The sequence below is a fragment of the Ovis canadensis genome, chromosome 8, assembly GCF_042477335.2.
Source record: "Ovis canadensis isolate MfBH-ARS-UI-01 breed Bighorn chromosome 8, ARS-UI_OviCan_v2, whole genome shotgun sequence".
NCBI lineage: Eukaryota > Metazoa > Chordata > Mammalia > Artiodactyla > Bovidae > Ovis > Ovis canadensis.
In genome coordinates this window covers 47,294,046-47,308,499 of record NC_091252.1, presented here as the reverse complement: position 1 = coordinate 47,308,499, position 14,454 = coordinate 47,294,046, and the positions used below count along the sequence as shown (strand labels likewise).

The following is a 14,454-nucleotide window of genomic DNA, read 5'->3' as shown; positions in this document are numbered from 1 at the left end:
TTACAATTTAAAAAAGGAAATGGATATGTAGGTATGTGTAGAGAACTGAAGAAAGTCCCACTATTATGGAAAACAAACATCATCACTAGTCATTGAGACAGAAACTGTGAGACCTGCAGCCTAAACTCTACTTCTTAGGGCAGAGGGATGTGAGCACAGATCTGGATAGGAACTGATACCGAAGCGTTCCAGTGGGTTCTTAAACTGCAACCACACTTTACAGAGTCACCCACACTGCATTTTCAGCCAGACCAAAGTGTACAGAAAGGAGAAAGCTTGGTGGTCATGTGTCCTTAAAAGGCTAGTGACTGTGGACACCGTGACATGCACACAAAAAACGGGAGGTAATGCATGTGTGCAACTGCTGCCTTAGTTTTGCACTCTCTCCATTCCTGGGTTCCTCCTGCCTTATAAGTAGCCAGCCCCTGACCAGCTGAAGCCTCTCCTGAGGCTCCCCAGCTTAGTTGTCCTTTCTAAACAGGAACCAGCACTGTGACCTCACTCTCCATCTCACCTTTGTCTGGTCTAAATTTACTACTATAAGTGCCTGCCCTATGGCAGTTATTGGTTTAAAAAGTAATGCAATGGATGGAATCACTAAGAATGAAAGGGCTGGCAGTGAGATCTAATCTCTACTGACGAAACATGCCCAGCCAGCGTTTGAACTTTATGATTTCTAGCGGGACATGTTAGCCCCTGTAACAGCCAGAGAACAAACTATGCCAGAAGAGGAAGAGGATATAATCTTCCTAGGATTCTTTAAATATATTTACCTGGACTTTTATCTACCTACGATAGAAGATACAACCATTATATTTCCCAATATTTAGGAATAAAGCTGCACTTTATTTTTTTTTAAAGACATATTTTATAACATAAGATTATATGGAGAAAGGTTGAAGTAGTTTAATAAATATTGATCTTGCAATTACACTCCTTGGTATATACCCAAAGGAAGTGAAAACTAACGTCCACATAAAATCTGCTCAAAGCTGTTATGTACACATAAATTGTGGTACATCTAGACAATGGAATATTATTAAGTGCTAAAAAAAACAAGCTATCAAGCCATGAAAAAGCAGGAAGTTACCTCAAACACATATTATGAAAGAAATCAATCTGAAAAGGCTATAAACTACAAAAGGCTATAATCTTATATGATTCCAACTATATGACATTCTGGAACACACAAAACTACAGAGCCAATGAAAAGATGAATGGTTACCAATGGTTAAGGGGAAGGAAGGATGAATCAGTTGGGCAGAGAGCACTTTCAGGGGAGTTGAAATTTTCTGTATGACACTATAATGGTGGATACATTGTCCAAACCCATAGAAAGTACAACACCGAGGGTGAACCCTAATGTAACGGATGGACTTTAGGTGATACTCATGTGTCAACATGAGCTCATAGACTGAAACCAAAGTGTCACACCAGTGGAAGATAAGTTGATGGTGGACGAAGTTGTGTATGTGCCAAGGTAGGGGGTGTATGAGAACTCTTTCTACTTCCTGCTCAGTTTTGCTGTGAACTCAAAATTGTTCTAAAAAATAAAGTCAATTTAAAAAAGTTAATGGAGAAAACATTGAAATATTTACGGAATATTTCTAATATGGCATAGGCTCCAGAGCTAGATTCCTTAGCTAATAATATAGTTGATATCTTCTGTAATATAAAAGTTGGAAATAAATGTCCATGGTGGTAACATCTAGCTAATTACACTTAATTTATCCTGTTCTTTTATGAAGATGGTGCAAACACTGGTGGCTATGCAACATATTGCTTTGTTTGAGGATTTCCTGTGAAATGCTACCCATAGTTTCTCAAGATAGCATTTTAGGAACATCAGACATTTGCTACAAATAAATCTCATGAGGAAATCTAGAACAAAGGTTGGTACACTACAGCCTGCAAGTTGAATGCATCTAATCTGTTCCTATTCTTATAAATAAAGTTTTATTGGAACATAGCCATGCCCAGTTGTTCCTATATTGTGCATGGCTCCTTTCATGCTACAGCAGCACAGGTGAGTACCTGAAACATAAGTCCCACAAAGCCTAAAATATTTACTATCTGGCCCTTTCCAGAAAAGTTTTCTGTCTCCAGACCAAGAATAAACTGGTGGTATTTGGTAATATTTTCCTATTAAAGGAAGAACATTGGTTTTTTTATACTTCTTCACTTGTACATGATAAATAATGGAACCCCATGAAGCAGTTCTCTAATGAGGATCAAAGAGGATGAAAGCTATAAAATAAATCCAAATAAAGTGATATGACACCATGGTTAGCCAAGATGCTACACTTGCATGGTCATGTTTGTAAAGGCACAAGTGAAAACAAAGGCAGTATGTTACTTCATTCAGCACAGCATCTCATCTTATCTGAGAAATTAGGATAACAGTGTCTGCCTCATTGGCTGCTGAGAGAAGTCAGTGAGATAGTAAGTGTAAGGTAATTTTAGCAGTTTCAGGTATTTATTGATCATTAAGAAATATATTAATAAGTTACTAATATTCTCATACAATTTAATCATGATTTCTTTTCCTTAAAAGTTATTCCTATAACTAAGGACATTTTCTCTTTTTTAAATTTTGTTTGTTTGTTTTGGTTTTATTTTTATTTATTTATTTTTACTTTACAATATTGTATTGGTTTTGCCATACATTGACATGAATCCACCATGGGTGTACATGTGTTCCCCATCCTGAATCCCCCTCCCATCTCCCTCCCCATACCATCCCTCTGGGTCATCCCAGTGCACCAGCCCCAAGTATCCTGTATCCTGCATCGAACCTGGGCTAGTGATTAGTTTCTTGTATGATATTATACATGTTTCAGTGATGCCATTCTCCCAAATCATCCCACCCTCGCCCTCTCCCACAGAGTCCAAAAGACTGTTCTATACATCTGTGTCTCTTTTGCTGCTAAGGACATTTTCTCAAGGTTAGAATTTTAAAACTGTGCCTTTAAGGAGGAAAAATGCATCAAGAATACTAAGTGGGCAGTATTCCACTTTCAATTCTAGTTTATCTTTGTTTTATATATTGAGGCTCCAAACAATATTTAGTCTGGGGAAAAAAAAGATGTCACTGCTTTTAAAATATTTTAAAAACAAAGGACCAGAAAATATTTCATTTTACATGCCATGAAAGGATAACAATGTAGAAAAAAAAAATCCCATAATAAAATAAAGTGACCTGAAGAACCATATACAATTTGGCACTGGTTAGCTTTTATGTAAGTAAGTATCATTATTCTTTATTTTTCTTAACAATCCTGATTGTAACATCTTGAACCTTGGAATTTAAAGTAAAAGCAGTTAATATCCAAACAATATAAAAATTTATTATATGTATATTTCAATTGCTACTACTTCATGAAACAACAGTGAGAGTAATATAACATTTTAATTTCTTACATTAAGAAAATAAAATTTTTGATGTGTGAGAGAAGGTTGGTATTTTTAAATAATCTAAAATCTTAAGGATGAAATTCTTCTTAAAAATGGCAAACAAAACAGAATGATCTATCAATGTCAGAATGATAGTATTATCTTTGAAAAATTTATGACTTAAATGGTTACCTAGTGGACTAAAATATTACTAAGAAATAAAACCTGTGGATCATTATTTCAGAATTGAAGAACTCTTTTAAGAACATAAAAATTAATAATTTTAATCATATGCAATCTCTAAAAACAGGATAAAGTGTACCTGATGTCCAGCCTTTACTTGCTTCAAAACACTTTCATAACATACTTCATCCATGTTATTCAACTGTTGCACCTTAAAGTTTTTTAAAATGAAAAATATCAAATAGAGCAATTATAAACTGCTTAGCTACAAAACATCTTTACCAATTATGATGCATCTCCTTTTATTTTCAGATTAGCCAGAATGCTGAAACAAGAAGTGCAGTATCAATACGTAATACATAACAACCCATAGGAAGTAAACACAATGTAATTAAAAACTACAAATAAAATACCTCATATGTAACACTTTCAGTGTATTAACTTTATTAAGAATGCCCAGTTTTTTAAAGACAATAATTTTAAGAACAATATTCTAATTAGAGATATTTTAAAATAATCTTAAGTTTCTTTTCACTGTTTTCCCCAGAGAAGCCCATTCTTCAGCCTGTTTTTCTTCTGTTTCATTCCATAAAAATACAGAGCTTTCCCAATTCTCAAAATCATAGAATATTACCGTAGAATATCAAAATGTAAGGAAACTTACTATTTCTGTAATGAATATGGAGTTCAGTAAATATTTTTCTACAGAAACATTTTCCAAATTGATTGGAAATTTAGTATCAAACTCATGAATTTAAAAAATATCTCATTTTCTCTATTAATGATGAGATGACTTCCAACCAAAAAAAGGTAAGGTGGTTACCTTAAAACAGCAGGCATGTGACCAAGCTTGCATCTCTCTATTTAACACTGATTAAGACTTTGCATGGGATGAAAATGTTATATATCTAAAATGACTATAATTTAGATTCTTTCATTTTAACATTCTGGAACTCTTATGATTTAGTGATTAAGTAAGATGAAATAATCACAAGACAATTGACTCTCTATTAATTATTCAAAAAAAAAACCCCACCAAAACTCCTCCAAACAAAATTCCCAATAATTTTTTTGGTTAATTTTGGATTAAATTCTGATCAAAGGCATTATTTCAAATTAGATGTGTCATGGACACTATTTTCCCATGTTCTTCCACAACAACTGAATCATATCATGAGCTTCTGAAAGAAACTTTCAAAAATCTACAATGATTTCTTAGTATAAGAAATGACAAATTAACAATGGTTACAATATATTAAACGACACCCTGGGGAAAAGCTTAGTTACCAACTGTATATGTTAGCTCAGTGTAAAACTAATGCATTTTAGTAAGACAAAAATGCATATTTATAACTAATATGTATAATTAGTTTATTATTTATACTACATAAGATTGATAAAAGTATTTTATAAATTTTGCCAAATTTCTGAACCTTCTAAATAATTACCACAGATCAGCATCTCACACCATTCCTTTTATGATTACAATGCTAACATATTATGGTGAAAATACTTAGAATTTAATTAGGTTTAAGTGATTTACCAATTTCTATGATAAAAATAAGTTCTATGATGGCTGAAAGCATCTGAAAACACTTTATATTTTTCTGTGATAATCATCTGCTATCATTCAAATTGTAAATCGAAAGAAAAATCTTATACACAACCCTCATCTGTTCTAATGATACATTAAAATAAACTAAATAATCAAATATATTTTAAGAAATAAAAAAACGCAGCAAGTAATACTGAAAAGCACTTGAAACAATCAAAGAAAAGATGCATTTCATAACTATTACTATATCATGAACTATCCTTCAGGTAAACATTTAAAATGGTTCCCCACAATTCTAAACATATCTTAGTTAATATGCAGATAGAGTATATTAACTGCTGCAGCAATATTGGCTCTTAATATTTTCGAAGCTAAGTATTTTATTTATAATATTGTAAGGTAAAAATAGCTCTATTTTAGTAACAAAATTATTTTTAGACAAGAAGTAATATAATACACTACAGACCAAGTTTGACACAGTAACACATGATTCTATCTCATTTTCTTTTATAAAGAGGTCATATGGCCCATGAACCTTCTCCTAAAACTATTTGTTACACAGGGGGAAACAAATGTCATGGAACTTAATAAACGTATAAATTTTAAGCAAAATATTCCTTCATGATTCTATAAAAGCCTAAAATAAGCACCCTGATAATGCAAATGGTACATGGTAATAACATTTAAGGAACATCACAAAAGGATTTCAGAAATGCTGATTGTATATATAATTAAAATGATAATTATACAACAAATTAAACAGAACACCACATTTTATAGTTGTTATCATGAAATTATTTTTCAATTGTATTTATGGGATTACTTATTTTAGATGAATAATATATCATAATGTATATTACTGATTTAACTAGAGTCTTTTATTATTTCCCTGCCTTCAACCCTATCAAAATAACTTCTTGAATATACATATAACTTGTATTCTTAGCTAAGAATACAAAATATTCACTGATAACAGCAATGCAAACTATTACAAGCAGCTTTTTGGAGAAGAGACCTTCTCCTACATATAGTTGAGGAAATGCACTTGACTTTCTTCTAAGCTGTCATATTTGTAATGGTGGTCTGAAGTCTCTAATGTCAAACAAGTATTAAACAATACATCAAAAAAATATTTCTAGAAAAGCATAATTTTTTAAAAGAAGTATTTACCTTATTTGCACTTTTAACCCCTAGAAATGTCTGTCCAAGAGGAACAGGTCGAAAACGGCCATCAAAGAAGAAAAGTCCAATGCAGGGATTAACATGTAAAAATGTAGCTACGTCGAGGTAGTTGGGTAAGGTAGCAGAGAGTCCAAGAATTCTTATCATACTCTGCGTGGATTCAACCTATAGGAGTTAAATAAAATATAAGATATTAAATAAATTATTTAATTAAATAATGTATAAATAACGTGTATAAGTCTTAACGTATAAGACTGGATTTGTACTTAGTTGAAAGTTAGCTTTGGTAGTATAAAGTATGAAATATTTGCATCACTGCAGATGGTGACTGCAGCCATGAAATTAAAAGACGCTTACTCCTTGGAAGAAAGGTTATGACTAACCTAGATAGCATATTGAAAAGGAGAGACATTACTTTGCCAACAAAGGTCCATCTAGTCAAGGCTATGGTTTTTCCAGTGATAATGTATGGATGCTAGAGTTGGACTGTGAAGAAAGCTGAGTGCCGAGAATTGATGCTTTTGAACTGTGGTGTTAGAGAAGACTCTTGAGAGTCCCTTAGACTGCAAGGAGATCCAACCAGTCCATTCTAAGGGCGATCAGCCCTGGGTGTTCTTTGGAAGGAATGATGCTAAAGCTGAAACTCCAGTACTTTGGCCACCTCATGCGAAGAGTTGACTCATTGGAAGACTCTGATGCTGGGAGGGATTGGGGGCAGGAGGAAAAGGGAATGACAGAGTATGAGATGGCTGGATGGCATCACCAACTCAATGGACGTGAGTCTGAATGAACTCCAGGAGCTGGTGATGGACACGGAGGCCTGGCATGCTGCGATTCATGGGGTCACAAAGAGTTGGACACGACTGAGTGACTGAACTGACCTGAACTGAACTGAAGATCACTAAAGATATCATGATAAGAGTAACAACACATAGTCTGAAAGGTAATACGAAAAAAAATTGGCCTAAATTTGGCATGTGGAATGATATAAAAATGATTAAAAATGTACTTTTAGTGTATTTCCTGAACCAGAAAATTCTATTAGTTACATGGTTTCTTTTGTTTTCCTCCTAAAAATGTAACAAGGCAAGTGACATGTGTTAGGCTTTAGTGTTAACTTATAATTTTAAGCACTTAAAGTATATACTCTTTATTCTCAAGTTCAGTAATTTCAAATTCATTTTAAACACAAACACTTAAAAGTCTGAAATAACTAAGGCAGATTCCTTTAGTGTTTTACAAATTTAAATTTAAAATGATATACTGTATAAGGGAGAGTTTGCGTGGAATAACAGCCAAAACTTGGGGGGAAAATTCACAAGTACATTCTCAAAGAACGTACTAAGCTTCATTCTTTGTGTTCACTCAGTTCAGTTCCGTTTCTCAGTTGTATCTGACTCTTTGCAACCTCATGGACTGCAGCACGCCAGGCTTCCCTGTCTATCACCAACAGCGGAGCTTGCTTAAACTCAGGTCCACCGAGTCGGTGATGCCATCAAACAAACTCAATCTGTTGTCCCCTTCTCCTGCCTTCAATTTTTCCCAGCATCAGGGTCTTTTCCAATGAGTCTGCTCTTCGCATCAGGTGGCCAAAGTACTGGAGTTTTAGCTTCAACATCTGTTCTTCCAGTGAATATTCAGGGTTGATTTCCTTTAGGATTGACCGGTGTGATCCTGTAGTCCAAGGGAGTCTTCTCCAACACCACAGCTCAAAAACATCAACTCTTCAGTGCTCACCTTTCTTTATGGTCCAACTCTCACATCCATACATAACTACTGGAAAAAACAAAACTTTGTCTATATGGACCCTTGTCAGCAAAGTAATGTCTCTGTTTTTTAGTATGCTGACTAGGCTGGTCACAACTTTTCTTCCAAGGAGAAAGCATCTTTTAATTTCATGGCTGCAGCCACCATCTGCAGTAATTTTGGAGGCCCCCAAAATAACATCTGTCATTGTTTCCACATCTATTTGCCATGAAGTGATGGGACTGGATGACATGATCCTAGTTTTTTGAATGTTGAGCTTCAAGTAGCTCTTTCACTATCATCAAGAGGCTCCGTAGTTCCTCTTTACTTTCTGCCATAAGGGTGGTGCCATCTGCATATCTGAGGTTATTGCTATTTCTCCCAGCAATCTTGATTCCGGCTTGTGCTTCATCCAGTCTGGCATTCCGCATGAGGTACTCTGCATATAAGTTAAATAAGCAGGCTGACAATATACTGCCTTGATGTACTCCTTTCCTAAACTGGAACCAGTCTGTTGTTCCACGTCCAATTCTATTTGTCACTTCTTGACCTGAATATAGATTTCTCAGGAGGCAGATAATGTGGTCTGGAATTCCCATCTCTTGAAGAATTTTCCACAGTTTATTGTGATCCACACAGTCAAAGGCTTTGGTACAATCAATAAAGCAGTAGTAGATGTTTTTCTGGAATTCTCTTGTTTTTTTCGATGATCCAGCGGATGTTAGCAATTTGATCTCTGCTTCCTCTGCCTTTTCTAAATTTTTGAATATCTGGAAGTTCACAGTTTAGATATTGCTGAAGCCTGGCTTGGAGAATTTTGAGCATTACTTTGCTAGTGTGCGAGATGAATGCAATTGTGCGGTAGTTTGAGCATTCTTTGGCATTGCCTTTCTTTGGGATTGGAATGAAAACTGACCTTTTCCAGTCCTGTGGCCACTGTTGAGTTTTCCAAATTTGCTAGCATATTGAGTGCAGCACTTTCACAGCATCACCTTTTAGGATTTAAAATAGCTCAACTGGAATTCCATCACCTCCATAACTTTGTTTGCAGTGATACTTCCTAAGGCCCACTGGACTTCACATTCCAGGATGTTTGGCTCTAGGTGAGTGATCACACCATTGTGGTTATCTGGGTCATGAAGATGTTTTTTGTATAGTTCTTCTGCATATTCTTGTCACCTCTTCTTAATACCTTCTCTTTCTGTTAGGTCCATACCATTTCTGTCCTTTATTGGCATTCTTCGGAACTCTGCATTCAGGTGGATATATCTTTCCTTTTCTCTTTTGCCTTTCATTTCTCTTTTCTCAGCTATTTTTAAGGCCTCCTCTGACAACTATTTTGCCTTTTTGCATTTCTTTTTCTTGAGGGTGGTATTGATCACTGCCTCCTATACAATGGCATGAACCTCTGTCCATAGTTCTTCAGGCACTCTATCACATTTAATCTCTTAAATCTATTTGTCACTTCCACTGTATAACTGTAAGGGATTTGATTTAGGTCATACCTGAATGGTCCAGTGGTTTAGCCTACTTTCTTCAGTTTAAGTCTGAATTTTGTAATAAGGAGTTCATGATGTGATCCACACTCAGCCCCACGTCTCGTTTTTGCTGACTGTATAGAGCTTTTCCATCTTTGGCTGCAAAGAATATAATCAATCTGATTTTGGTATTGACCATCTGATGATATCCATGTGCAGACTCATCTCTTGTGTTGTTGGAAGAGGGTGTTTGCTATGACTGGAGCATTCTCTTGGCAAAACTGTTAGCCTTTGCCTTGCTTCATTTTGTACTCCAAGGCCAAACGTGCCTGATAACCCAGGTATCTCTTGACCTCCTACTTTGGCATTCCAGTTCCCTATGATGAAAAGGACATCTTTTTTTGGTAGTAGTTCTAGAAGGTCTTGTAGGTCATCATAGACTTGTTCAACTTCAGCGTCTTTGGCTTTAGTCATTGTGGTATAGACTTGGATTACCATGATATTGAATGGTTTGCCTTGGAAATGAACAGAGATTGTGTCATTTTTGAGACTGCACCCAAGTACTGCATTTCAGATTCTTTGTTGACTATGAGGGCTACTCCATTTCTTCTAAGGGATTCTTCCCCACAGTAGGAGATATAATGGTCATCTGAATTAAATTTGCCTATTCCAGTCATTTTAGTTCACTGACTCCTAAAATGTCGACGTTAACTCTTGCCATCCTCTTGTGTTCACTGCTAGGATGTAATATTTTAATTTTGCTGCTAAACACTGCTGATAACATTGATTAATTTGTTTGCCAGTCATTTATTAAGCTTTTACTGCAGTGCAGGGAAAGCAGGGGTTTAGCGTCTGTAAAAACCACAAAAAAACATTGCAATGTATCCCATTAACAGTAGCACCTTCTAAAAACTGTGATAACAATAAAGAGAGATGACATGCAGAGGTGACAGCTGTTGTTCTAAGAGAAGAGTAGTTAGGAACGTAGGCCAGGAAGAAAGGTAAGATACTTTAGATATAAGATACTACACTTGGCAACACTAGTGGTACCAGTTAGAGAAGGGAGGTAATAGAAATATAGAAATGATTGTGAGAAATCTTGCATGCCAAGAAGTTTTTCCATTTTACTGCTTATGAACACAGGACACTATCCCATTCTTGTCCAATTACATTTTTATGATGACAGCTTATAGTATTTTCATCTTTTTTCATTTCTAAACATTCTGTAAAATTTCTTTATCCTTTCTAATTTTGTTTACTCATAGGTTTTTTACTTATTTGTGATTAGATTTGTTATAAGTTTACTTTACTTTTTAAAAAACTATCTTTAAAAATATTTTTATAGGACTCTAGTGGATGTGACAGTTGGACTGTGAAGAAGGTTGAGTGCTGAAGAATTGATGCTTTTGAACTGTGCTGTTGGAGAAGACTCGAGAGTCCCTTGGACTGCAAGGAGATCCAACCAGTCCATTCTGAAGGAGATCAGTCCTAGGTGTTCTTTGGAAGGAATGATGCTAAAGCTGAAACTCCAGTACTTTGGCCACCTCAGGCGAAGAGTTGACTCATTGGAAGAGACTCTGATGCTGGGAGGGATTGGGGGCAGGAGGAGAAGGGGACGACAGAGGATGAGATGGCTGGATGGCATCACTGACTCAATGGACGTGAGTTTGAATGAACTCTGGGAGTTGGTGATGGACAGGGAGGCCTGGCATGGTGCAATTCATGGGGTTGCAAAAAGTCAGACATGACTGAGTGACTGAACTGAACTGAACTGAGTTAATAAATCTAGTTTATTGTTTTTCTATTTTGTATTTAATTTTATTTTTTCAACTTTAGTATTTTTCCATTTTTAGCAATTCTATTTAATATTATCTAACAGTTAAAATTTAATAATTAACTTATTATAGTCCCTACATATCTGTTTCATTTTAGAGTATAATTTGAACTGTGAATTATAAATTTGTCTGTACTAAGTAAGCTTTCATTATTTTCTAATAAGAGTGTTATCACTCTCTCTTTTCCTTCTATGAGCACTTTCTGAGCTCTAAGTGTCAGAAGAATAGTCTTTCAAATGGTTGGGTTTTATATCAATTTATCAAATCCAAAGTGTAGAAGGTATGTGTGTATGTTTGTGTCTATATCTATCTATATAGACACACATATATGTGTGTTTGTATGTAGATAGGAATATATAGATATATATATTTCTGTGTATATAGTTTATCATGTAGAATTTCTTTCTAAATTTCTATTGTATTTTGCTGTTGTTTGCAGTAGCTCAGTTGTGTCCAACTCTTTGCTGTCCCATGGAGTGCAGCACACCAGGCTTCCCTGCCCTTCACTATCTCCCAGAGTTTGATCAAATTCATGTCCACTGAGTGGGTGAGGCTATCTAACCATGTCATCCTATATTTTTATATATTTACTAGGCTTCCATGTAAAAGTCTAATTTTAAAAACGGCTACTTACCTGGGAAAAAGCTTGAAAGTCTCTGATGTGATTTAAGTGCACATGACTTGGAATGAATTTGGTAAGCTAATTAACTTCAACCAAATTCCTTTATCAGAGAATGCATAAAAAAAGATTCTCAATCTGTAACAAAAAACTATACAGTACTATTATTTTTTAAAATCTAGAAATGTTTAATGTTCTTGCTATCATAAATAAAATAAGGGGATTCATGGGATATACTTATTTGAGCAAATATTTTAATTATTTTTTTCAGTTTTTTATGACCTTCTTCGTCAAAAAATTGCTTACCTCAGGTTAGTATCTTCAAGTTACTATACCTAAGTGAGCAGCTCCCAACACTGGATTTCACCTTGGATATTTCAATACAGTGCATACATGGGCTGGGAAAATCCAAGGTCCTGCACTCCCTGACACAAATATCACTTACAGAAACTAAGAGAAAATGTGGTCCTGTCCCTTCCAAACTCATTCTGTAAGTAGGACAAAAATGAATCTGCTTACTCATTGTAATGGGTTTTATCTGGGCTTATCTGAGGATTAAATAAAACACTATGAGATATACATATAGCTTCCCAAGCAAACTCAACCCAAGTCAAGGAACCCTCAGTAAGGGGAACAGATGACCCTACCTATTATGTAAGAAGTCCTCTTTACATATTATAATTAGACTCCTTTACGTAATTAGAATGCTGTTTTTAAATACATTTACTTATTTGGCTGTACTACATCTTATTTGTGCCCATGTGACCTTGCTCTTCATTGCGCCATACAGGATCTTTTAGTTGCAGCATGTAGGAGTTTTTAGTGTGGCATGTAGGATCTAGCCACCTGACCAGGGATTGAACACAGGGTCCCTGCACTGGGAGCATGGAGTCCTAGCCGTAGGCCCACCAGGGAAGCCCCTAGAATAATTTTAATTATACTATAGTTCTATTTACTACTGGTGGTGATTTGAAAGGATATGAAAGTGATTTTTAGCATTGAAATCATTAACACATAAGTTATTGAGTATATTTTTAATGTCTTTTGATGTTAAATACATGACACCTTGCAAACATTAGAGATATTTTTCTGCTAACCCCCCATTTTAAAACTGTTACCTTTTTAATCTAAAAATAATCTATTATACTCATAAATCTGTATGAGAAATATTTTCCTTTAAATATGGATAATTTGAAACTTTAGGTCTTAAACCACATCTTGAAGCTCTACACACTACAGAGTAACCTGAAAATATTAATAGTTGAAAACTAAAAAAAGTTAACATTTTGCAGTCTCTTCTTTATCATTAGCCCAAGAAATAGGCAGTACATTTTTATAGCATTTTCTTTCACATAAAATCTAAGTTTGGACAAAGTCTCCCTACTCATTTAAATTTAGTTAAAACAACTAATGTTAGTTCAACACTGTTAAATACAACAGATTTGGGTTTTATTCTACTTTTCCCTTTTCCAAATCTCTCTCACACCAAGGATGTTGTGAATTTAGTGCCTAATACCATCATGTAATTTTAGAACCTGACTGAACAGAATCTACATCGCATTAAAAAAGCTCCCTATGGTGTGTCTATGTTAGTTACAAAGTACCATGTGAAGCACTGCCATCTACTGGGAATGTCTGATAATCACAGGAACAAACAAACAACAGGAACAAGACAGGGAAAGAGACACAGATGTGTATAACGGACTTTTGGACTCAGAGGGAGAGGGAGAGGGTGGGATGATTTGGAAGAATGACATTCTAACATGTATACTATCATGTGAATTGAATCGCCAGTCTATGTCTGACGCAGGATGCAGCATGCTTGGGGCTGGTGCATGGGGATGACCCAGAAAGATGTTATGGGGAGGGAGGTGGGAGGGGGGGTTCATGTTTGGGAATGCATGTAAGAATTAAAGATTTTAAAATTTAAAAAATAAAAAACTAAAATTTTTTTAAAAAAAAAGCAAAAAAAAAAAAGTATTTATGAGCACTGCACTGCACTAATACACTGGAAATACGAGGAGAATCATATAGATCATTCTGTCAAGGAGATTAAAATCTGGTGAGGGCCACAAATAAAGACAGAATTAACTATAACAAGTTGTGAAATTATAAGGAAGACTGTGGTAAGTGCTAAAAATGTGCAAAGAAAGGGAATACAGAGGGAACACAGAAAAGGTGGAATTCATGCTGAGTGGTGAACTAGGAAACACTTCATAGAAGAAGTGATACCGGGCAGATTCTAAAGAACAGTGGGTTTTCAACAGATAGATCTGTGGAGTGATAATATACAATTTTGCATTTACAACCCTTAATCTCATAAAGATACATTCTGACTTAAGTAAGATTAGTTTCATCTCTGAAAGAGATGGAGAAAAAAGAGGCATTGGAAAAAAAAACTGGGAAAGGAAAAAATTTGGTTCTGTGTGGTTGGAACCTAAGTAGCTAAGGAATAGAATGGAA

The 14,454-nt window shown here is 35.1% G+C and overlaps 1 protein-coding gene across 1 annotated transcript in view; it reads right to left on the bottom strand.

Annotated features, from left to right (window-relative positions):
* Positions 1 to 14,454, bottom strand: part of ASCC3 (activating signal cointegrator 1 complex subunit 3) — a 341,814-nt gene that overhangs the window by 181,721 nt on the left and 145,639 nt on the right. Inside the window, exons 12-13 of the mRNA XM_069599227.1 lie at positions 6,302 to 6,478; positions 3,716 to 3,787 (exon numbers count right to left, since the gene is read on the bottom strand). Coding sequence (XP_069455328.1) covers positions 3,716 to 3,787; positions 6,302 to 6,478 — 249 coding nt within the window. The remainder of the gene's footprint in view (positions 1 to 3,715; positions 3,788 to 6,301; positions 6,479 to 14,454) is intronic.